Source organism: Mobula hypostoma, chromosome 5, assembly GCF_963921235.1.
Source record: "Mobula hypostoma chromosome 5, sMobHyp1.1, whole genome shotgun sequence".
NCBI lineage: Eukaryota > Metazoa > Chordata > Chondrichthyes > Myliobatiformes > Myliobatidae > Mobula > Mobula hypostoma.
In genome coordinates this window covers 115,483,763-115,508,942 of record NC_086101.1, presented here as the reverse complement: position 1 = coordinate 115,508,942, position 25,180 = coordinate 115,483,763, and the positions used below count along the sequence as shown (strand labels likewise).

The window sequence follows — 25,180 nt, the reverse complement described above, 5'->3', positions numbered from 1 at the left end:
AGATTTCCAGCATCTGCAGTACCTCTTGTGTCTGTGAGTGAGGTTATCCTCTTTGGTCCAAGAGCCTGGTGGTTGAGGAGTAGTATCTGTTCTTGAACCTGGTGGTGTGAGACATGAGGCTCCCGTACTTTCTACCTGATGGCGCAGTGAGAAGAGAGCATGTCCTGGGGGGTGGGGATCTCTGATGATGGATGCTGTTTTCCTACAGCAGGAACTCATGTAAATGTGCTCAATGGTTGGGTGGGCCTTGCCCATGAGGGACTGGGCTGAATCCATTACCTTTTGTAGAATTTTGAGGGATAATAATATATGGTATATTTATCCCTGGATCTCACACAACACCTGCTCCTATGCAGTGTCTTGCTGTCATAGAATCTCAAGTTTCACGTTGTACACTGTAAATCATTCAGTGATAAACCTCACTCAGGTTCTGCATCCCTCCCACAGGGCACAGACGTCTCTTTGAGGCAGTGAAGCGAAGGCGGATGATGGCTCGGCCAAAGTCATGGATGTCTAAGGTAAACCATGTTGCTCTCCTCGGTACATCAGATAGTGTGTGTGTATCTGTGTGTGTCTGTGCGTGTGCGTGCAATTATGCACACACAGTGGGGGGAACAGAGAGGGAAGAAGGTTTAGGTGCCTTTGCCAGAGCTGGAATGTAATGGTGAAACTTCATAAGGAATTGGTCAGGCCATCTTGGAATATTGTGAGCAGTTTTGGGCCCCTCATGTAAGAAAGTGGCAGGGTAGAAATACGTCTCTACTAAAGGAGGTGTAAGGCACTCCTCCCCTCCGCTAGCCTGCAGGTCACCCTTGGGTGAGGTGTAGCACCTGCTTAACCTCCTGATCAGAGTCACGTGAAGCCATGGGACCAGGTGGTGGATGGTTGTGTGAGCAACTGGCACATATCACATCCTGTTTATGTGACCACTGACACAGAAAGACAATCTCTGAAGAGTATTTGAAATGGCTGGGGTCGCTCACCTTGTAAAGACACTGCCCAGAAGAAGGCAATGGCAAACCACTTCTGTAGAAAAAATTACCAAGGACAATAATGGTCATGATCGCCCGCGTCATACAACATGGCACATGATGGCAATGATATCTAAGAGTAGATGTGCTGACATTGGAGAAGATTCCAAGGAGGTTCATGAAATTGATCCCAGAAATGAAAGGGTTAAAGTATGAGGAGCGTTTGATGCCTCTGGGTCTGTACTCCCCTGAGTTTAGATGAATGAGGGTATCTCATTGAAACCTATTGAATATCTTAATTCCTCAATGGACTGGATGTGTAAAGGATGTTTCCTGTAGTGGGAGAGTCTAGGACTAAAGGACACAGCCTCAGGATAGCAGGGTAATCCTTTAGAACTGGCATGAGGAGAAATTTCTTTAACCAAAGGGTGGTGAATCTGTGAAATTCTTTGCCACAGATGACTGTGGAAGCCAAGTCATTGAGTATATTTAAACTGGAGGTTGATAGATTCTTGATTACGAAAGATGTCGAAGGTTACAGGGAGAAGGCAGGTGAGTGGAGTTGAGAGGATAACAGATCATCCATGATGGAATGGTAGAGCAGAATTGATGGGCTGAATGGCCTAATTCTGCTCCTATATCTTGTGGTTTTATGGAAGTTCTGCTGGGTCTCTCCATTAGGTAGCTCACCCACACCTTCTCAAAGGGGAATTAGAGATGGGCCAGAAACACTGTTCCTATCATAACCAACCACAACACACAGCTAACTAAAGAACTAACCCCTCCATCTCTTCCCTTGAACTTTGATGATTTTGCCTGTACCATCTGCAAGCTCCAGTCAGGCAGATGTTGCTGAGGCAGCCACCATTTTGTCCCGGCAGGTGTTCAGTGCGAAGGCGGGTGACAACTACGATCAGCCGTCGTATGCAGGTGGGCAAAACCCCTCGGCCCCAGAGTCGGACTTTGCACTCAAGTGCCTGATCAACGAGAGGGACCTGGCCCTGCAGGAGCGCCTGGGCAATGGCTCCTTCGGCGTGGTGAGGCGGGGGGAGTGGAGGCTGCCCAACGGGCGTGTGGTAAGTGCCCATGAAACACCCCTCCCTCCCTTTCCACAGGGGGTGGGGGGAGCTATATGTCCTGCCTTGCATGCAAGCCCCTCTATACGTACCCAGGTTTCTCCCAGTGATTTTGCCCTTTCGCGGTCCGCAGACGGAGCGGGTTGAATACTCTTCACTGTCAGAGGAGCCTGTGTGACATGCCCAGTGCAATTGTCGCTGATTTGATTCCAAAGTTCAAAGTAAATTTATTATCAAAGTACACCTTTGTCACCGTATACAACCCTGAGATTCATTTTTTTACGGGAACACTCAATAAATCCATGGGAGAGTAACAACCGTAACAGACTGAATGGAAGACCGCACCAACAGATAGCATGTGCAAATGGGATTTGTGCAGATGAGCAAGGGTTAGCATGGAAATGGTGGGCAGAAGGGCCTTTTTCTGTGCTGTCCTACTCCACAATGACACTACATTGAGACAATACAGCATGTCCAGAAGATGTAGAAGCTCCCATAGTCACACGTTACAGAAGGGAGACAACATCACCAGCAGCCTGTCCTGGTCCAAGCACATAGACACCACGGCCAAGGAAGCTCACCAGCGCCTCGACTTCCTCAGAAGGCTGAGGAAATTCGGCATGCCTCCTTTAAGCCTCACTAATTCCTATAGGTGCACCACGGAAAGCATCCTGTCTGGGTGAGTCTCAGTTCGCTTGGCCAAAGATGGCAAGTAACTGCAGAGAGTTGTGGAGAGTTTCCGGGACACAGCTCAGCGTGTCATGGAAACCAGCCTCCCCTCCAAGGATTCTGTCTACACTTCCTGCCACGTCAGGAAAGCAGCCGGATGTAACCACTGACCCCTCCCATCCTGGTCAGAGCATACAAAAGGCTGAAAACATGTACCACGAGGCTTGAGGACAACTTCAACCCCACTGTTATGAGACTACTAAGTCAGAAGCAGAATGAAAATCAAGTTTAATATCACCGGCTATGTTGTTATGCAGCACCGGTACAATGCAATACACAATAATAAAAAAAATGTGAATTACAGTAAGTAGTTAAATTAAATAAAACAGTAGTGAGGTAGTGTTCATGGGTTCAATGTCCATTCAGAAATCAGATGGCAGAGAGGAAGAAGCTGCTCTTGAATCAAGTGTGTGTCTTCAGGCTCCTGTACCTGCTCCCTGATGGTAGCAATGAGAAGAGGCATGTCCCGCGTGATGGGATCCTTAATGATGGACGCTGCTTTTTTGAGGCATCGCTCCTTGAAGCTGTCATGGATGCTACGGAGGCCAGTGCCCATGATAGAGCTGACTGAGTTTACAACTCTCTGCAGTTTCCATCGATCCTGTGCAGTAGCCACCCCCCACCCCCACCCCTCGCACGCCAGACACTGACGCAGCCAGTTTGAATGCTCTCCATGTACAGCTGTAGAAATTTGCAAGCGTCTTTGGTGACAAACCAAATCTCCTCAAACTCCGAAAGAAATTTAGCCACTGCTGTGCCTTCTTTGTGGCTGCATCGATATGTTGGGTCCAGGCTAAATCCTCAGATACTGACACCCAGGAACTTGAAATCACTCACTCTTTCCACTTCTGATCCCTCGATGAGGACTGGGGTGTGTTCCCTCATCTTACCCTTTCTGAAGTCCACAGTCAGTTCTTTCATCTTGCTGATGCTGAGTGCAAGGTCATTGCTGAGACACCACTCAATTTGCTACCTACCTTGCCCCCATATGCTAAAGGATAAATCCTCGGCCTCACTGTCTAGCTTGTCGAGGCCCTTGCACATTGTTGTCTTCCCGCACTGTGCTTTCTCTGTTACTGTAATACTTTATTCTGCTCCCTCTTATTGCTTTTTCCTTGTACACCCTCTATGTACTGATGTATGGAATGACTTACGTAGCTGGTCGGTAGACAAAGGTTTTCATTTTATCTCGGTACATCTGATAATAATCAACCAATTACAGTGGGCAACACATTTTTTCAAAAGTGTTGCTTCCTCAGAAATTTTTTTAGTCTATGATAGACTGCTTGAAGCTGACCATAAATATAATTTCAGACTACTTGTATCACGTGGGAAACAAGAAATTACCTTTTATTGAATATAATGCACTTAATTGCATTATGGTGCTGACGTTTTGCTATAGTTCAACCGAGCTAAAATTGTTTTGTTGATGGTTTTCATTTGTACTCAGACTCTCTGGCTTCTCACCTAAGTGTCCAACAATAATCATCCAGCATTGATGGATTCTAGTTGCCCTGATAACATTTCTCCATGACCGCAAAATCCTGTTGAAGCCATTGACCATGATTGTCACTGACTCTGCCAAAATTTGCAGGGAAGAAGTATAAATGGGAACGCAGAAAATGAATCTTTAGTGACATGTTGCACTTCATGGTTTTGTGTGCTTGAAGCATGTTGTCAACCAGCTGCACGTAGTTTGGTGCTCTGTAGTTGCCAAGAAATTTTCAACAACATCCTTGAATGCCTTCCATGTGATTTTCTCTGGTCCCACTAGAAGTTCTTTGAATTGCCTGTCATTGATGACCTGTTTGATTTATGGACCAACAAAAATGCCTTCCTTAATCTTGGCATCAGTTGTTCTGACTTGAATTATGAAATGAAATAACAAATATAGGCGATTTCAATAAAAGTAGCCTGTGATAGTCAAATTTCACAGTTATTTTCATGATTGGTAGCCAAAATCCATAAGATACACCCAAAAATATTCAGGAAGCAGTCTTTGTTGTCCAGTGTTAACAGTCTACCTCTGACAGTGACACACTCTGGGGTGCAGGGACTTGAGCCCGTCAGCCACTGGGGTGAGGCAAGAGAGGTACACACCCCTCCTTCTCCTCCGACAAGACACGGGCTCCATCTCTCAACCACCACCCTGCATTTCCTGGAAAGGGGCAGGAGTGGGCAGCACAGAGGGAGGGGTAGCAATACGATCCCACCTGTGTCTTCGCCCTGCCTTTCACAGGGTTTTTCTACAGCTGGGGTATTTCTGGGGGAGCTGGTGGTATTGTCTTTCCAGCCAGTGGGTGACTAGGACTGGGATCACGGTGTCAGGGGCTCGCCGCCGCTGTCTCCTGATTGGATCCTCGCATCTGGTGACGGGCGCACTCCTCGCTGTCTCTTTCAGCTCAACGTGGCCGTGAAGTGCCTGAGGCCGGACATCACGAGCGAAGCTGAAGCCACAGCTGACTTCCTGCAGGAGGTCAACGCAATGTATGCGCTGAACCACCCCCACCTCATCCACCTGTACGGGGTCATCCTCAGTCACCCGATGAAAATGGTAAGTACCATCCAGTGCGTGGTTTCCTAGCAACACCGCGTGCACGTCCCTCTGAGTTGGAGTGGGGATGAGGTGCCCATTTTATGGTACTGTAGCCCAGTTCTACATTCAGGACTGCTGGACTCACTGATGCTCTATTGTAGAACCCAATCTAGCAGCCCACAAGGGCACTGGGTTCCGAATTAGTTCCTTAACTCCAGTTCAAAGCTTGCATTCTAGATTCTGGTGGATATTCTAGATTGGGGGATGGGTTCTGTTCTGGATGTAAGATTCTAGGTTGGGTTTGATTTGGAGTCTGGGTTTGAGATGAAGGCCTGGATTTTGGACAGGAGGGTTAATTCTAGATTGGAGTCGAGAAGCTGGAATCTGGATTAGAGAATAGACTCACTGGAGTATTTCTAGATTGGGATCTGGATTCTGACTGGAGACCTCATTCTAGACTAAGGATTAGATTCTGGGATGCCTGCTAGAATTCACATTGGGTTCTGGGGACTGGGTCTTGTATTAGCTCAGACCCCGGATCAGAGAGTGGATTTTAGATTATGGTTTGAATTCTAATCTGGATCATGGGTTCTGGATCAATATCATAAACCTTAACTGGAGACGGAATTCTTGGTTGGGATCTGGAGACTGCTTAATCAGTTCTTGACACGGGACTGGAGAAGTGGTTCCAGGTTATAGTTTTCTAGGACAGTGTCCATGGGCTGGATTAGGGCCCGGATCTAGTCTGGAAATTTGGTTCTAGATGATTTCTGGTTCTAGACCAGAGGAGGGGTTCTGGATTTCTCCACCTGGAGACCAGGATTCTAGATTAGGATCCAAATTGGGTCTGGATTTTGAAATAGTGTCTGAATTTGGGGCTGGAGTTTATTCTAGTTCAGAGGTCTGAATTCTGGACTGGAGACAGGAGATTCTAGATTATGATCCAGATCAGGTCTGGGTCCTGGAGTTGTGTCTGGATTCTGGGCTGAAGACTGGGCTCTAAATTAGATTTAGAGTTTGGATTGGAGTCTTGGTTCAAAAATAGACCCTGGATTCTGGATGAAGGCCTGCATTCTGGATTAGAGACAAGGTTCTGGGCTGAAACCCAGGTTCGGGTAAAGCTTGAGTTCATCTCTATTCAGTGGTAGAGGCTGGTGGAAAAACAATTGCAAGTGACATCAAGATGAACGGGGTAGTCTCTGCAAAACTCATACCCAGGAGATGAGGGTAAACTTCATTTTAAGACTAGAACATAAAAGCAAGGATGTAATGTTAAGGCTTTATAAGGCACTGGTGAAGCCTCACTTGGAGTTTTGTGAGCAGTTTTGGGCCCTCGTCTAAGGAAAGATGTAAGGAAAGATTGGAAAGGGTTCAAAAGAGATTTGTGACGATGATTCCAGGAATGAAAGGATTTTCCTATGACTAGAAATTGTAGGCTCTGGGCCTGTACTCCCTGGAATCTAAAAGAATGAGAGGGGATCTCATTAAAACCCGTTGAATGTTGAAAGGCCTTGTTAGAGTGAATGTGAAGAGGATGTTTCCTTTGGTGAGGGTGTCTAGGACCAGAGAGCATAGCCTCAGATTAGAGAGATGTCTATTTAGAACAGAGATGAGGAGGAATTTTCAGACCGTGGTGAATCTGTGGAATTCATTGCCATAGGCGGCGGTGGAGGCCAAGTCTTTGGATATATTTAAAGTGGAGACTGGTAGATTCTTGATTAGTCAGGGCATGAAGGAGACTGGGGCTGAGAGGAAAATGGATCAGCCATGATGAAGTGGCAGAGCAGACTCGATGGGCCGAATAGCCTAATTCAGCTCCTAGGTCTTATGGGCTGTGACGATGACACTGTGTTTCCTTCAGAGGGTGGGTGTTGGGGTTGTGAACTGAGAGGGTGAACGTGACTGAGATCTGTGGGAGCTTCGGTCAGGAGTCAGTGCGTCAGTCTGGATCGGTCAAAGATCTCATTATGATGACTGCACCAGCAGGACACAGTGCAAAAGTGACAGGGACAGAAATGGAAAACACTGTCTCCTGACAAATCAGATTTATTCCCTCTGCACCACCCCATCACACACTCCCAGGGTCAGATACAGAATGAAGCTCCCTCTACGCTGTGCCATCACACACTCCCAGGGTCAGACACAGAGTGAAGCTCCCTCTACACTGTCCCATCACACACTCCCAGGGTCAGACACAGAGTGAAGCTCCCTCTACACCGTCCCATCACACACTCCCAGGGTCAGACACAGAGTGAAGCTCCCTCTATACTGTCCCATCACACACTCCCAGGGTCACACACAGAGTGAAGCTCCCTCTACACTATCCCATCACACACTCCCAGGGTCAGACACAGAGTGAAGCTCCCTCTATACTGTCCCATCACACACTCCCAGGGTCACACACAGAGTGAAGCTCCCTCTACACTATCCCATCACACACTCCCAGGGTCAGACACAGAGTGAAGCTCCCTCTACACCGTCCCATCACACACTCCCATGGTCAGACACAGAGTGAAGCTCCCTCTACATTGTCCCATCACACACTCCCAGGGTCAGAGACAGAGTGAAGCTCCCTCTACACTGTCCCATCACACACTCCCAGGGTCAGAGACAGAGTGAAGCTCCCCCTACACCGTTTTATCACATGTTCCCAGGACAAGGAAACCATGGGTCAGATACAGAGCGAAGCTTAGTCTCTAAGTGTATCAAAGAGGAAGTTAGTAGGTATTGAGGGGGTGGTGTGGGATAGTGTTAATAGAAGAGAGGTTGGTAAAGAGTCAGCCTTGATCTCTCAGAGCAATGGAACAGACAGAAAGGCCAAAGGTTTCGTGCAGCTTCTTTTCCTGACGATCTCTCCCTGCAGGTGACGGAGCTGGCCCCCCTTGGGTCCCTGTACGACCATCTACGCAGCCGACATGCAGCCTTCCCCATCCACCTGTTGTGGCTGTACGCAGTCCAGGTGTGTGAGGGCATGGACTACCTGGAGTCCCATCACTTCATCCACCGCGACGTGGCTGCCCGCAACATCCTGCTGGCCAACGAAGAGCTGGCGAAGATCGCCGACTTCGGCCTGACCCGCTCGCTCTCTGACACTGACCACTACGTGATGCAGGCTCATCGCAAAATCCCCTTTGCCTGGTGAGAAGCACCCTAGGGGGTAGTGTGTGTGTGTGTGTTAGAGTGAGATAGAGAGGGAGTGTACGTTTGTGTGTGTGTGTGTGTGTGCACGCGCAAATGTGTGCATATGCAAATATGTGTGGATATGCAAATATGTGTGAATATGCAAATATGTGTGAAAAAGAGCAAATGTGTGAGAGAGAGTGTGTGGGTGTGTGTGTGTGCGTGTGTGTGAGAGAGACCCACACAGCGGTACAGCCCTGTGCATGGTCGGTGCAGAGAGATCTTGCAGTCTCACCTCGACCCTCACCCAGTGAACCCACAGGGACAGTCGCTCCCTCTTCACTCTGCCTGTCCTCCACTTCACCCCCAGGTGCGCTCCAGAGAGCCTGAAGTCGGGAACCTTCTCCCACGCGTCTGACGTCTGGATGTACGGGGTTTTGTTGTGGGAGCTGTTCTCCTACTGCGAGGAGCCCTGGTTGGGGATGTACGGCCGAGAGGTAAGGGGGATGGTGAATGACGTGGTGGGAGGACCTGGGGGGGTGGTGGGTGGGACAAATGTTTCTTCCAGTGAGTGGGCTATAGATTCAACTGTGTCAGCTGAGGATCACAGAGTCACGGAGCTCGGGTAAAGGCCATTCAGCCCAACTCATTCATGCCCACCAAGATTTCCAGTCAGCCTGGTCTGATTGCTTGCAATTGTCCCATATCCTTCTAAACTTTTCCTATCCATGTGCCTGTCAAGGTGCTTTTACACTGGACAACAAGTTTTTATGGAAGTGGTCAAAAGGGTTGCTTCCCCAGAATTTTTTTTGGTTATGATAGACCGCTTGAAGCTGAACTCAAATATAATTTCAAACTACTTATATCATGTAGGAATTTGGAGAAACAAGAAATTACCTTTTATTGAATATAATGTATTTAACTGCATACTGGTGCTGACTCTTTGCAATATTTCAACTAAACTAAAAGTGTTTTGTTGATGATTTTTGTTTGTACTCAGTGTTTGAGGCTTCTCAATTAAAGTGTCCAACAATAATCAGCCAGCATTGATGGATTCCAGTTACCCTGATATAGTTTCTCCATGACCGCAATGTCCTGGTGAAACCTTTCGCCATGCTCGTCACTGACAGTGCCGAGATTTGCAGGGAAGAAGTCTAAATGGGAATGCAGAAAATGAATCCTTAGTGATATGTTACTCTTCATGGTTTTGTATGCTTGAAGCATGTCGTCAACCAGCTGCACCTATATTGGGGCTCTGTAGTTGCCAAGAAAAGTTTCAACAGTATCTTTGAATACCTTCCATGCAATTTTCTCCGGTCCCACTAGAAATCTTTGAAATGCCCATCACTGATGACTTCTTTGATTTGTGGACGCACAGTAATGCCTTCCTTAATCTTGCATCAGTTGTTCTGGGAAATATTTGCCTCAAATATCGAAATCCTTCATGAAAATTGGTGACCTCTCTGAAACCTGTCCTACCGTGCAGCATCTGCCCTGCCTAAGAGTGACCAGACCTTTGTGGACAAGATAGAAAACTTCTCAGCTTATATTGTGGGCAACATTTTAATTGACTTGAATTGTGAATTGAAATAACAAATATAGGTGATTTTTTTTTAAAAAGGTGCAATTTTAGGGAAATTTCATGGTGATATCTGGTCATGCAACTTGGTAGAAGAATTGAAAGAGCTAATTATTTTCTAAATGGAGAGAAAATACAAAAAACTGAGGTGCAAAGATATTTGGGAGTCGTTGTGCAGGATTCCCTGAAGCTTAAGTTGTAATTTGAGTCTGTGATGAGGAAGGCAAATGAGATGTTAGCGTTCATTTCTAGAGGACTAGAATATAAAGCAAGGATGTTGAGGCTTTATAAAGCACTGGTGAGGCCTCACTTTGAGTATTGAGAAAAGCTTTGGGCCCTTATCTTAGAAAGGATATGCTGAAACTGGAGAGGGTTCAAAGGAGTTTCATGAAAATGATTCCAGGATTGAATGGCTTGTCATTTGAAGAATGCTTGACAGCTCTGGGCCTGTATTCGCAGGAATTCAGAAGAATGAGGGGTGACCTCATTGAAACTGATCGAATGGGGAAAGCCTTGATAGAGTGGATGTGGAGAGGATGTTTCCTGTGATGAGAGAGTATAAGACCAGAGGACACAGCCTCAGTATAGAGTGGCACCCTTTTGGAACGGAGAAGAGGAGGAATTTCTGTAGCTAGAGATGGTGAATCTGTAGAATTCTTTGCCACATGCAACTGTGGAGACTGAGTCTTTATGTATATTTAAGGCAGAGGTTGATAAATTCATGATTCTCAGAGCATGAAGGGATACAGGGAGAAGGCAGGGGACTGGGGTTGAGAGGAAAATAGGATTAACCATGATGAAATGACGGAACAGACTCAATGGGCCAAATGGCCTAATTCTGCTCCTATATCTTATGGTCTTATCAGAAGCCCAAAATCCATAAGATCACCCAAAAGTACTCAGGAAGGAAAATCTTGGTTGTCCAGCGATATTATAATTGTATTCACCTGTGCCACCTCCTCTGGCAGCTCATTCCATGTACCCACTAACCTCTGTGAAAAAGTTGCCCCTCAGGTCCCCTTTAAATCTCTTATTATTCAAAACTATAACCTCTAGTTTTAGACTCCCCCTACATAGGAGGTGTAAGGCTCTCCTTCCCTCCACTAGCCTGCAGGTCACCCTCGGGCAAGGTGTAGCACCTGCTTAGCTCCCCTCCCCCCGATCAGGGTCACATGAAGCCATGGGAGCAGGTGGTGGATGGTCGTATGAGCAGCTGGTGCATATCCCAAGTCCTGGTTATGTGACCACTGACGCCAGGCAGACAATCTCTGAAGAGTGTTAATAATGGCTTGAGTCACCCGTCTTGTAAAGACACTGCCTAGAAGAAGACAATGGCAAACCAGTTCTGTAGAAACAATTGCCAAGAACAATCATGGTCGTGAAGAGATTGTGATCACCCACGTCATACAATATGACTCATAACGAACCTGTACGATAAATCGTGCCTCACAATCTACCTCACTATGACCTTGCCTCTTACTATCTGCCTGCACTGCACTCTCTCTGTGGCTGTTGCACTTTATTCTGCATTGTTATTGTTTTTCCCAACTATTACTGTGGCTGACAATATCCCTCTTGAACAAAGTATACAGCGAATTGCGTTCAACAACCAGAACAGTCTGAATATTCACTGGGGGCAGCCCACAAGTGTCACCAGGCTTCTGGCGCCAACATGACATGCCCACAACTTACTAACCCCAACGTGTATGTCTTTGGACTGTGGGAGGAAACCAGAGCACCTGGAGGACACCCACGGGGTCATGGGAAGAGTGTGCAAACTCCTTACAGGCAGTTTGTACTGCCGTTGTAGTTGGTACACTTTGTTTTTTGTTCTGTTATTGTTTTACCTTGTTCTACCTCAATGCACTGAGCGTAGGTGCTCGGTGAAACGATCTCCCAATCTACATTGGGTCTCACCAATATACAGGAGGCCACACTGGGAGCACTGGATACAATAAATGACCCCAGTAGAGTCACAAGTGAAGTGTCACCTCACCTGGAAAGTCTGTTCGGGGCCCTGAATGGTAGTGAGGGAGAAGGTGTAGGTAGGGACAGGTGTAGCACTTATTCTGCTTGCAAGGATAAGTGCCAGGAGGGAGTTGAGTGGGGAGGGTCAAAAATGTGCTTGGTGGTGGGATCTTGCTAGAGGTGGCAGAAGTTCTAGAGAATTATGTGCTGGACTTCGAGGCTGAGTGTCTGTTGAGGTCATATTCTGTGTCCAGTGCTCCCGGTGTTCCTCTTGTATATCGGTGAGACCCGACGTAGACTGGGAGACCGTTTTGCTGAACACCTATGCTCCATCCACCAGAAGGAGCAGGATCTCCCAGTGGCCACCCATTTCAATTCCACTTCCCACTCCCATTCTGATATGTCAATCCACGGCCTCCTTTTCTGTCAAGATGAGGCCACACTCAGGTTGGAGGAACCACACTTTGTATTCCATCTGGGTAGTCTCCAACCTGATGCATGAACGACGATTTCTCAAACTTCTGGTATTGGCTCCCCACCCCCTTCACCATTCCCCATCCCCTTTTCCCTCTCTCACTATATCTCCTTGCCTCCCATTGCCTCCCTCTGGTGCTCCCCCCCCCTTATCTCTTCCATGACCTTCTGTCCTCCCCTATTAGATTCCTCCTTCTCTCGCCCTGTACCTCTTTCACCAATCAATTTCCCAGCTCATCACCCCTCCCTCTTGCATTCACCTATCATCTTGTATTTCTCCCACCCCTTCCCCACCTTTTAAATCTACTCATTTTTTTTTCTCCAGTCCTGCTGAAGGGTCTCAGCCCAAAACGTCGACTGTACTCTTTTCTATAGATGCTGCCTGGCCTGCTGAGTTCCTCCAGCATTTTGTGTGTGTTGCTTGGATTTCTCTTGTTTGTGCAAGACAAGCTTTTCACTGGTAAAAAATATCTCCCCCCCCCCACCCCCCGCGGCCTTCCTCTATTCCCCACTCTGGCCTCTTACCTCTTCTCACCTGCCTATCACCTCCTCCTGGGTCCCCTCCTCCTCCCCTTTCTCCTATGGTCCACTCTCCTCTCCTAACAGATTCCTTCCTCTCCAGCCCTTTACCTTTTCCACTCACCTGGCTTCACCTATCACCTTCTAGCTAGCCTCCTTCCCCTAACTCCACCTCTTTATTCTGGCATCTTCACTCTTCTTTCTCAGTCCTGTTGAAGAGTCTCGGCTTGAAACATTGACTGTTAATTCATTTCCATGGATGCTAACTGATCTGCTGAGTTCCTGCAGTGTTTTGTGTGTGTTGCTTAAGCTTTTCACTGTGTCTTGTGACAATAATAAACCAATTTCAATTCCAGTTTCCTCCCATGATTTTAAAAACTCCTGTGGAGTCACGCATCGGTCTTCTTCACTCTAGAGAAAAAGGTCACGACCAATACAGTGTCACTTACACTCAGTGGCCATTTTATCAGGTACAGGAGTGGAACCCCATGTGGTCTTCTGAGGCTGTAGCCCATCTACTTCAAAGTTCATCATGTTGTGCATTCAGAGATGAATCTTCCTGTCAGATTGAACCAGTCTGGCCATTCTCCTCTGATCCCTCTCATTAACAGGCTGTTTTCAATGGCTCCATTTAATGTCAGAGAATATATACAGTATACAACCTAAAATTCTTACTCTTTACAGACATCCACGAAATGGAAGAAACCCCCAAGGAATGAATGACAGAAGAATGTTAGAACCACAAAGCACACCCCGTCCCCTCCCATGCACAAGCAGCAGCAAAACGTCACCCCCCCCATTTGTTCCAGCAGGAAGTGTCAGCACCCACCACCCATCAAGAAAGCAACAAAAAAGCCCCCGAAGAGCCCATAATCTGCAGTTCAACATAAAACTGCCTGCCGCTCACTGGATGGGTTTTATTTTTTTGCACTGTTCACTGTAAACTCCAGAGTAGGCAGTTCCCACCCTGGGGTCCACAGACCACCTCGGATAATGGTAGGGGTCCATGGCATAAAAAAAGTTTGGGAACCCCTGCTCTAGAGCCTGTTGAGTGTGAAAATACCAGCTGATCAGCATTACTCAAACCACCCTGTCTGGCACCATCAATCATTCCACAGTCAAGGTCACTTAGGTCACATTTCGTCCCCATTCTGATGTTTGGTCTGAACAATAACTGAACCTCTTGACTGTGTCTGCATGCTTCTATGCATTGAGTTGCTGCCACATGATTAGCTGATTAGATGCTTGCGTTAGCAAGCAGATGTATCTAATGAAGTGATCGCTGGGTGTGGAACAGAAGGCGTCCAGTGCTGGCAGCATCCTTGTGAATCTTTTCTGCATCCTCTCTGGCTTAATCATGTCCTTCCAGTACAGAACCACAGACAATACTCCAGTTGTGGTCTGACCACCGTAACACGATTCCTGTACTCAGTGCCGGCTTTAATACCGACAATAATCATTTGAGCAGGCAGTTAACGCAGAAGAGTTAGGACCAGGTTCAGGAACTGTTATTACCCTACAACGATCAAGCCCCTGAGCCGGAATGGATAGTTTCACCCACCTCAACACTGAACTGATTCCACAACCTACAGACTCACTCTCAAGGACCCAACATATCTATGCAGCTACAAAAGCACAACACTGGCTAATTTCAATAGGAGTTTGGTATGTCTCCAGAGACACTGACAAATTTCTACAGATGTACCGTGGGGAGCACTCTAACTGGCTGTATCACCGTCTGGTATGGGGGGTGGGGGGCTACTGCACAGGGTCGAAGTAAGCTGCAGAGAGTTGTAAACTCAGTCAGTTCCATCATGGGCACTATCCTCCGCAGTATCCAGGGCATCTTCAAGGAGCGATGCCTCAAAAAGGCAGCATCCTTCATTAAGGACCCCATCACCCAGGACATGCCCTCTTCTCATTACTACCGTCAGGAAGGAGGTACAGGAGCCTGAAGACACACACTCAACAATTCAGCAACAGCTTCTTTCCCCTCTACCATACAATTTATGAATGGACACTGAATACATGAACACTACCTCACTATTTTTATTTCTATTTTTTCTATTTATTTAATTTAACTAATATATATATATATTTACTGTAATTCATAGTTTTCATTTTTTCTATCACCATGTATTGCATTGTACTGCTGCCACAATGTTAACAAATTTCGTGACATGTACCGGTGATATTAAACCCAATTCTGATTCTCATTACAACTCAGTATTTTTAATTTCTTTCACACATAGTTTGTCAACCAACGCCTCAGCCCAAAACATTGACTATTCCTCTGTATTAGATGCTGCCTGACCTGCTGAGTTCCTCCAGCATTTTGTGTGTGTGTTGCTCTGGATTTCCAGCGTCTGCAGAATCTCTTGTGTTTACGGTTGTTTGTCAGCCTTTATGCATAGCTTTTTGTAAATGTTACAATATTTCTTTATTTTCCTGTAATTGCCTGCAGGAAAATGAATCATAAGATAGTGTATGGTAACAGATACATATTTTGATAATGGTCCCGAGGTAAATCTTAGGATACACTGGGACACATCATCGTCGGGTGTTTCAACATCAGGTGCTCCCGCCCAGGTAACGCAGCCGGGGTAGATCAGGCCCCGGCAAGTGTCCCAGCAGCACTGGTCTATGAGTCACACCTCCTGATCCGCACCCACAGCCTCTCTGACGGTCCTGATGGCTCTTATTGCAGCCCCCATAATGCCAGGGAGAAAGTAGGTTCTGCAGAGCGAGCAGCCATCAAAAACTCTACACCCCACCTCTATAGGCTCAATGATAATGAGCTTTTCAAAACTGCAGCCACGCCCCCGATGGCTTGCTGGAGGCCATTTAACCTGCCGGTGTTCAGATACTCTGCCTGGAGTGGGGGTTCCTGGCACTTGGAGGTTCTGGACACTGAGGGGTGACTCTGGGCGGGCCCCTGCTCCGGCTCACTGTGTTGAACTTTGAGTAAGGTGCTCATCCCCTCAGACCTACCTCAACACTCTCTGTAACCTCAGTCCTACATTCCTGCCTCGCCATCGTGACCTTTCACCCTCTCTTGCTCATCAACAGAAAACTCCATAATAATAGAGAGAGCACAGAGGCAGGCCCTTCAACCCATCAAGTCAGTGCCAACCCATCAACCATCCATTTAAAACCAATGACATTTTATTCTCTCCACTTTCCCACTAATTCCCCACACAGTAAGACCATAAGATATCGGGGCAGAAGTAGGCCATGCAGCCCATCAAGTCTGCTCCGCCATTCAATCATGGGCTGATCCAATTCTTCCAGTCATACCCACTCCCCTGCCTTCACCCCATTCCCTTTGATGCCCTGGCTAATCAAGAACCTATCTACCTCTGCCTTAATTACACCCAATGACTTGGCCTCCACAGCCACTTGTAGCAACAAAAGCCCCCAGATTTACCACCCTCTGACTAAAGTATTTTTCTCCACAACTCAGTTCTAAATGGACGTTGTTTAATCCTGAAGTCGTGCCCACTTGTCCTAGGATCCCCTACCATGGGAAATTCCCCGACTAGAGGAGCAACTTACTGCCTCCGGTTAACCCACCAACTCCACAGTTCATTGGGATGTGGGAGGAAGACAGAGGACCACGGGGTCAAAGGGAGAACGTATGAATTCTGCGACAGAGTGCGCACATACGCACGCACACGCGGAGCACCAAAGGGTGGGTTGGAGCCCAGGTCTCTGGAGGCCGTGGGGCAGCGGCCTTCCCCACTGCCATGCGCTAGGGGGCCGAGGAGGGGGCTAGGGAGAGGTGAAGGGAGTGACCGCTTGCAAATGCAGAACGGGAAGGGGGAGGGAGGCTGGACCTCACTGAAATGGAAGGGCTAAGCAAAGAACGAGCATGGATGTTGGCACGGTGTTCAAGAGGTTCAGCAAAAATAGAAATTGCTGCTTTATTATTGTACCAATATATGGTGAAAAGCTTTTGACTGCAAGCCATCTAGACAGACAGATTCTTCATTAGATAGGGCGTCAAAGGTTATGGGCTGAAGGCAGAAGAATGAGGTTCAGAAGGATAATAAATCAACCATGATGGAACAGCAGAGCAGAGTAGATGGGCTGAATGGACTGATTCTGCTCCTTATAGATCGTTCCATTGATCGAAGTAGGACAAAAGGAAAACAGAATGCCAAATAGAGTATTACAGTTACAGAGAAAGTGAGCTGCAGGTAGACATTAAGGTGCAAGGACCACTCGCACTAGATTGGGAGTTCAAGGGTTCATCCTTTAACGTATGTGAGGCTTGTTCAAGAATCTGATAAAGGTGGGGTGGAAGATACCCTTAAGCCTGGTGGTTTGTGCTTTCAGAGTTTCCTATCTTTTGCCCGATGGGAGAGTGGGGAAGAAGGAAGGGTGGCATGGTAGTGTATTGGTTAGCACAACGCTTTACAGTACTGGTGACACGGGTTCAATTCCCGTTGTTGCCTATAAGGAGTTTGTACGTTCTCCCTGTGATCGCGTGGGTCGCCTCTGCGTGCTCCTTTCCAAAGACATATCAGTTGGTAGGTTAATTGGTCATTGTAAATTGTCCCGTCATTACACTAGGGTTAAACTGGGGGGTTGCTGGGCAGTACATGGTATGTCAATAAATAAGAGTAAGTGTCTGGGAAGTGTAGACAGAGACAGTGGAGGGGAGACTGCTGTGTCTGATGGGCTGGGAAAGTATTGAAACCTCAGCTTTCTGTGTTGGTGGCCCCTATCAGAATCATATGGGATTGGCGTGTCCCTGCAGATTTTAATCATGATCGACCGTGAGGGGAAGAGACTGGAGCAACCGGTTGACTGTCCGGCCAATATCTACAGCTTGGCACTTCGCTGCTGGTCAGCGGTGCCCGAAGACCGTCCCTCCTTCAGCTCACTCCGGCCACGAATCAAAGAGGTACCACCCATCCAACCCATGAGCATAACCACCCCCCCACCCCAACCTACCTACCTGGACAGTGGGAGATGGGAGGCAAGGGTTGGGTCCCGCCCTGTGTCACAGGTCGCACTGGGGAGATAGCCAGCACTGAAAGCCCTCCTTCATCCACATCCTGTCCCAGGGGAGATGGTCCTCGACAGCCGGGATGGTCGGCTGGAGATCCTCATGTGGAGGAATGTGGGATGGGGAGCAGGAATGGTGTGGAGATGGCAAGTGGGTTACCGAGGTCTAATGTGGGGTTAACAAGAGTGGACGCGTGGGTGCGTGAGTGATCGAGGGCGGGAGAGGGTGATTGCGAGTGAGGGTGGATCATTGAGAGTAGGGGCAGTTTATGGGGAAGTGGGGTGGGTTACAGGTGAGATGAGCTAGAAGGTGTAGGGGTGAGTTGTCAAGAGTGGGGGAGGGTAACAGGGAGGGGACAAATCACCAGGAGAGGGGTTGGTAATGGGGAGAGAGGATATGTGCACGGGGAGAGTTTGGGCATACAGGGAGCATGTGTTGAGAGTGGGGATGGTTACAGAGGTGTGGGGTTGGGTTATGGCGAGGGTGGGCAGGGCTAAAGGTAGGAAGGGGGCAGTTTTACAGTAAGTGGGGGTGGGATTACGGAGAGAGGAGAGTGGGTGACTGAGACTGGGACTGTGGCTGTGGTGTGTCCATGGGCGAGCGTGAGTCAGACATAGCGTGGAACTGAACTGATCGAGCTCTTGTTTCGTCCCCCCAGGCCCGGCCGCTGGAAGTGAAGGCTCTGCAGGACTTCAGCGAGGCGGGGAAGCTGAAGATGCATGCTAATGATGGCATCACAATCATCGATGGACGGTGGGCCATGAGGGAGTGGCTGGGAAGGAAGGGAATGGTGGTGACGGGGGTGGGCGGTGCACGCTGAGGTCTGAGGTGAGGTTCTGGAGGAGAGGTGACTAATAGGTGGGAGGGGGCTCTCCATAATCAGGAGGCATTATCTCAAAAATAGGGGTGCCCATTTCAGATGGGAGTGAGAAGGAATCTTTTATTTAGAGTTGCATTGTGGAACCTAACCCTCTGTCCCAACGAGCCACACTGTCTGGCCACCCATCAATTTACAGCTAACCTGATCACAGGACAATTTACCTACCAACCAGTCGGTCTTTGGAGTGTGGGAGGAAACTGAAACACCCAGAGGAAACCCACACGTTTTTGGGGTGAGCCAAGGTAGACGTTCAGTCAAGGTTTTGGGTGAATACCCTTCATCAGGACCCCTGAAGAGGGGTCTCAACCCAAAACATCAACCGTTCATTGCACCCCATAGATACCGCCTGACCTGTGGAGTTAGCATTTTGTGTGTATTGCCCTGGATTTGCAGCATCTACAGAATCTCTTGTGTTTACGAGGTAGATGTTAATTCTGAGGGGAAGTCAAAGTTATGTGAAACAAGCTGGGGACAAGGACAGATTTAACCGAATGGTTAAAATCAATGCACTTGGGCAGAGAAATAGCAGATGGGGTTTAATCTGAACAAGTATGAACCCAAATGCAAGAAGAAAGTACACAGTAAATGGTGGGACGCTGAGGACCAGAGGGCTTGGGGTCCAAGTCCGCAGTTCCCCAGAAGTGGCAACACGAGTAGACAGGTCACCTAAAGAAGGCGCTCGACATAGTTGCCTTCGTTGGTTATGGCACATCTACATGATGCACTGTCGTAGGAAAGCAGCATCCATCTTCAGAGATCCCCACCACCCAAACCATGTTGCTGCCATCAGGTAGAAGGTCCAAGAGCCTCAGGACTCTCACCACCAGGCTGAAGAACAGTTACCAGCCAGCACACTCAGGCTCTTGTGCAAAAGGCGATAACTGCACTCACTCACTCATCCATTGAGATGTTCCCACAACCAGTGATCTCACTTTAAGGACTCTATCTCATTCTCTCATGTTCTTGTTATTTATTTATATTTGCATTTGCACAGTTTGTTGTCTTCTGCACTCTGGTTGATCTTTCACTGATCCTGTTACAGTCACTATTCTATAGACTTGCTGAATATGCCCACAGGAAAATGAATCTCAGGGTTGTATATGGTGACATGTATGTATTCTGATAATAAAACTTACTTTGAACTTTGAGCATTAGAATACAGAAGTCACATTACAGCTGTATAAAAACTCTGGTTCGGCCACATCTGGAGTATTCTGGTTGCCTCTTACGGGAAGGATGTGGAGGCTTCAGTGCGGGTGAAGTGCTTCACGATATTAGAGTGCATACACTATCTGGAGTGTTGGAGATTTAAGGGGAGACCTGAGGGAGGTATGAGAAGCCTAGACATATTAGTTCCTTGAGGTTGTTATAGCCAGGAGTGGTAGTGGGTACAACTCCCACCACCTATTAAATGCCCCCAATGGCGTGCACCTCAAATGGCCTCTGACAACTAAGTCCAGCTCCTGGTCTTTACATGTGGCTCAGCTACTGAGCCTGGTGGAACCATTTCTACTGACAGGAGAAGGGGCGAAGGTAGGTTATTGGTGCCTTAAAACCAGTCGCTTTGTGCAGATGGGGCTTGTCAGCTGTGGTTGGCAGCTCATCTAGGAGAAGGAAAACTCTGATCTCAAACCCTCGCTGCTTTGTGGCTATACCCATTCATGGGGAAGGCTTCAGGAGCAGAAAATAGGGATCTGGAGTCCCTAAGACAGTCCTATGTTGAGTTCAACACCGACTGGCAACTCCTACGACACCACTGCTGCCAAACTTTGGGTTCATCAGCTGCACAGAGAGGGAGAGCTTGTTTCATGGACAACAGCTTGCTTTCCATATTGTACTGCCCAGGCTTGCATATCTAGACAGCCAGGACCAGAGGACACGACCTCAGAACAGAGGGAGTCCATTTAGAAAGGAGATGAGGAATTTCATTAGCCGGAGAGTGGTGAATTTGTGGAATTCGTTGCCACAGGTGGCTGTGGAGCCCAAGTCATTATGTTTATTTAAGGCAGAAGTTAATAGATTTTTGATGAGTCAGGGTATGAAGGGATATGGGAAGAAATCAGGAAATTGGGGCTGAGAGGGAAAATGGATCAACTATGATGAAATGGAGCAGACTCGATGGGCTGAATGGCCGAATTCTGCTCCTATGGTCTAATGCTCTTATGGCAACATCTACGGTCGACCCTGACCAACGGAGCATCGGACAGCGTAGAGAGTCAGAGCCGCCTTTTCCTCAGGGTAGAAATGTCAAACACTGGAGAGAAGAGGTTTAAGTGGGGAGCGGGGAAAGTTGAAAGGAGATGTGCATATTAATCCCGTTTCCCAGCACTCGGCTGGTAGCCGTCTGTCCCTGGATAATCTAGACACAGTGTTTCTGTTTCCATCACTCTGTCTGGCAGTGTTTTCCTGGAGTTTATCGGTCTGAGAAGGTCCCCCTGTAAATCTGACCCCCCTCCCCCCCCACTTATTAAATGTTATTTACCTCAGGGCATAGTTAAAGGTTTTCTGCATATTTCTCAGAGTTAAATACCTAAATCATCTCTGCTAAGCTCCAAGGAGAGTGGACCCAGCCACTGAGAACCTCCATCCCAGGCAGCGTCCTGGGGCATCTCCTCCATACCCTCTCCGGCGCTGATACATGCTTCCTCCGGTGTGCCAACCAGAAATCAGATTCCTAATGTCTGTGCACAGCCAGGCGGGGGTGTGGGAAAGGGGAACCACAGCACCCAGGGGAAATCCACGCGGTCACAGGGAGAACACGCAAATTCCACAAGCAAATAACGCACACACGGACACAGACACAGAGCACCAGAGGTCGGGATTGTACTATGCCACCCGGTGCGAAGGGATGGCCGCCTCTCGGCTTCTCACTTGCCGCTCTCTGCTTCCCCCCGCCCTCCAGGCCTGAGCTGGTGTTCTGGCGTGGACAGAACAAGAAGACCTTACAAATAGGCCTCTTCCCTCAAGCCCTCGTGATCACCAGCACCAGCCGACCCGGTCCAGCGATCAGCACGCCGCTGAAGAATTCCTTCGTTCACCTCGGACACGTAGACATCGACCCGCGCCGCTCCTGGAGCTTCGCGGAGAACGTCAGCGAGTAAGTCTTGAGGCACCCGTTCACAAGACCCAGTCTGCCCCCTGGGCCCAACTCGCCGGGCTCCAGTAGTAATGAGCTGCCGCTGGCCACCTCATCAGTGTGATGTTGGTCCCAACTTGGTAACCCATCACCGTTCTGTTCTGTCACCATCACAGGGTCTGAACCCTGACGCTCTAGGGGAGCACCTTCGCCAGAAGGACTCCAGCGGGTCAAGGAAGTTACTCACCCTGACCTTCTCAGGCAGCAGCAAGGGGTGGGTAGTAAAGTTGTCTTACCCTCTCTGAGTGGCCTGTTCTACCACCCCAAAGATCGTTCATCACTGAAGTTCTCCTACTCCGTATCTGGTGTGTGTGCTAAACGATCTGTCCAAATTCACATCTACCTCCTCTCCGCATCCCCTCAGCCACTCAGCCCAGGGTCACCCCAGCACAGGTCACCAACTCCATTCTCTGTCCCCACAGCAAACTTGGGAGTAATGTGGCCGACACCAGGTATCCGATCCAGCTGATCAAGATGTCAGGTGAGTCAGCGTTAGGAAGCGTGATGTGGCTGGTGTGATGCAAGTCTTGGGATATGTAGTGGTGCGACTTGTGTTCACGTGGCATGGGAATTGGTTCGTTCATTTCTTATCTCTCTCGATCCCTCTATCTATCTCTATCTTTCTACCTCTCTCTCTCCCCCTCGCACCCTCTGATCCTTCTCCTCCCTACCCCCTCCCCTTCCCAAATTCTTCCTTCTCCAACCCTTTCCAATCTATTTCTCTCCCTTCTCACCTCTCCCACTTCCTAATCCCCCTCCCCAATCTCTCTCCCCACATTCTCTCTCTTTCCTGCCATCCTCACCCCTGGCCCCACCAATGCTCCACCTTCTCATCTCCCCGCCCACCCCTGCCTATCCTAATCTTTCCATATCAGGAGCCCACTATCACCTCTGTGACCACAATCCCACCCCTGACCGTGTCTTCCTCATTTCCCCACACAGGCCTGTCCCGCAGCCTGGACTCAAACATCGACAGCACTGAGCACTTGTTGGACACCAGCCCAGAGAGGATCCCCACCTCCAGGGAGCAGCTGTGGCAGGTCAGCAAGCAGGCTGCGGCCTCCGCCGTCGCCAGGGCCCAGGGCAAAGAGCGGCGGCGGCAGGGCCCGAAGGGGGGCCAGCGCTGGGCGGCCGAGGCCGAGGATGTGACCCCCGCTGTGGCCAACATGCGCCTCCGACCGTCCCAGCCCAGGCCCGACTGCTGGTCAGTGGCCTGGACCCAGGAACAGGAGCCGGCGGGACAGCCTCATCGCCAGGCAGAGCCCAGGAGGGAGCCACGGAGCAGCAGGGCCGCTGAGCAGACAGGTAGACCCCGCGGCGCCAGGGGCAATTATCTGGTCAGCGAGGAGGTGAGACCTGCCCAGCAGGGGTCCAAGCCCAGCCTGCAGAGCAAAGTTAGACGTGTACGTTATCACGGAGTGTTTCGCTGGGTCTCTCTGGCAGCATTGGGGTTGGTGGGGGGGTGGGCCGTGTTGGGGCAGCCAAGAGGCACACTGGCTTGTTATTGTCAGATGTACGAGGGCAAAGTTTTACAAGCCTTCCATACAGATCATTACATCACGTCAGTGTGCCGAGGCAGTACAAGGGGAAACAGTAACACGATGCAGAATGAAGTGTCACAGTGCAGTGCGGGCAGACAATAAGGTGCTAGATCATACTGAGGTAGACTGAGAGGTGAAGAGCTCATCTTGCCGAACAATGGGACCATTCAATGGATGCGTTCCCAGGACAGGGAGAGCACGGGCATCATCTTCATCATCATGTGCCGTGCCGTGTGACGTGGGCAATCATGGTCCTTCCATGACCGTGATTGTTCTTGGCAAGTTTTTCTGCACATCTGGTTTACCGTTGCCGCCTTCTAGGCAGTGTCTTTACGATACGGGAAACCCCAGAGATTGTCTGCCTGTCGTCAGTGGTAACATAACCAGGACTTGTGATTTGCACCGGCTGCTCGTACAACCATCCACCGGGGGGGGGGGGGGGGGTCTAAGCAGGTGCTACACCTTACCCAAGGCTGTCCTGTAGGACAGCAGACGGGAAAAAGAGCCTTACACCTACTTTGGTAGAGATGTATCTCCACCCTGACACCCTGTGGGTTTCAATAACATCTCTGCTCACCCTTCTAAGTTCCATCGAGGCTCAGAGACATCAAACGTTCCTCTTACTTTAACCGTTACATTCCTGGGACGAAGCAAGGGGTGAAAGGTTTCAGAAGGTCATCAGTGGAATGGGGGGAAGAGGGCCAGGGACTTGTCTGTGAAACCAGACGTGGGTGTGTTGGGGGGAGAGGGCCAGGGAATTGTCTGTGAAACCAGATGGGGGGGGGTGTTGGGTGGAAAAGGGGCAAGGAATTGTCTGCAAAACCAGTTGGTGGGGGGGGTGTGGTTAGTGTACAGGAAAATTTCTTGTTAGTGTGTTTGTATATATATACACACACAAACACAAATACAAACACACACACACACACACACACACACACACACACACACACTCACATACCCCCCCCCCAACCCTTTGGGATGACTGGCTGATTGCAGCCCCTCTAGGTAGGAGAGTCCTGGAAAGTCCTTTGGGTGAGGCGGTGAGGCTGTGAGGGGTGGGGGTGCTCAGGAAAGGGCCACCAGGATTGGCACACTGTTTATTTGTGATGGTACAGGTCTCATGGTCAGTTCAAGTGTCCACCATCACTGACCATCCAATATCCAATCATAATGCTCAGTTCAAGTATTCATCAACATTGATTCTCCGATGATAGATTCTATTGGTCTGTTCAGGTGTCCAATCACACTGACCTTCTAACTTCCAATCATGGCTACACAAACACTGGCTTCCAATGTCCAAATCCATTAGTCCACCAACATTGGCCTTCCAATGTCCAATCATAAGAGTCAGTTCAGGTCCCATGATCATTGACCATGCAATGTCCAATCCCATTGGTCAGCCCTACCTAGTGCCAATACTGGCTATCCACTGTTCAACCTCATTGGTCAGTTTAGGTGTCCACCTACACTGATTCTCCAAAATTCAATTCAATTGGTCAACTTAGGTGTCCATTATTCTGGCCAACCAATATTAAATCCTATTGGTCAGTACAGGAGTCCACCAACCCAGACCCTCCAACATCCAATCCCATTGCTCATATCAGATCTCCATCCAGTTCAAAGCCTGGACCAACACA

The 25,180-nt window shown here is 48.8% G+C and overlaps 1 protein-coding gene across 5 annotated transcripts in view; it reads left to right on the top strand.

Moving 5' to 3' along the window:
• Positions 1 to 25,180, top strand: part of LOC134346948 (activated CDC42 kinase 1-like) — a 77,690-nt gene that overhangs the window by 45,143 nt on the left and 7,367 nt on the right. For 4 of the 5 annotated variants that reach the window (XM_063048838.1, XM_063048839.1, XM_063048840.1 and 1 more), the window contains 10 exons: positions 448 to 518; positions 1,853 to 2,047; positions 5,178 to 5,330; positions 8,176 to 8,450; positions 8,803 to 8,929; positions 17,735 to 17,881; positions 18,645 to 18,739; positions 21,769 to 21,963; positions 22,425 to 22,483; positions 22,945 to 23,405. In XM_063048838.1, coding sequence (XP_062904908.1) covers positions 448 to 518; positions 1,853 to 2,047; positions 5,178 to 5,330; positions 8,176 to 8,450; positions 8,803 to 8,929; positions 17,735 to 17,881; positions 18,645 to 18,739; positions 21,769 to 21,963; positions 22,425 to 22,483; positions 22,945 to 23,405 — 1,778 coding nt within the window. The remainder of the gene's footprint in view (positions 1 to 447; positions 519 to 1,852; positions 2,048 to 5,177; positions 5,331 to 8,175; positions 8,451 to 8,802; positions 8,930 to 17,734; positions 17,882 to 18,644; positions 18,740 to 21,768; positions 21,964 to 22,424; positions 22,484 to 22,944; positions 23,406 to 25,180) is intronic. The other variant, XM_063048842.1, reaches the window with a different exon arrangement.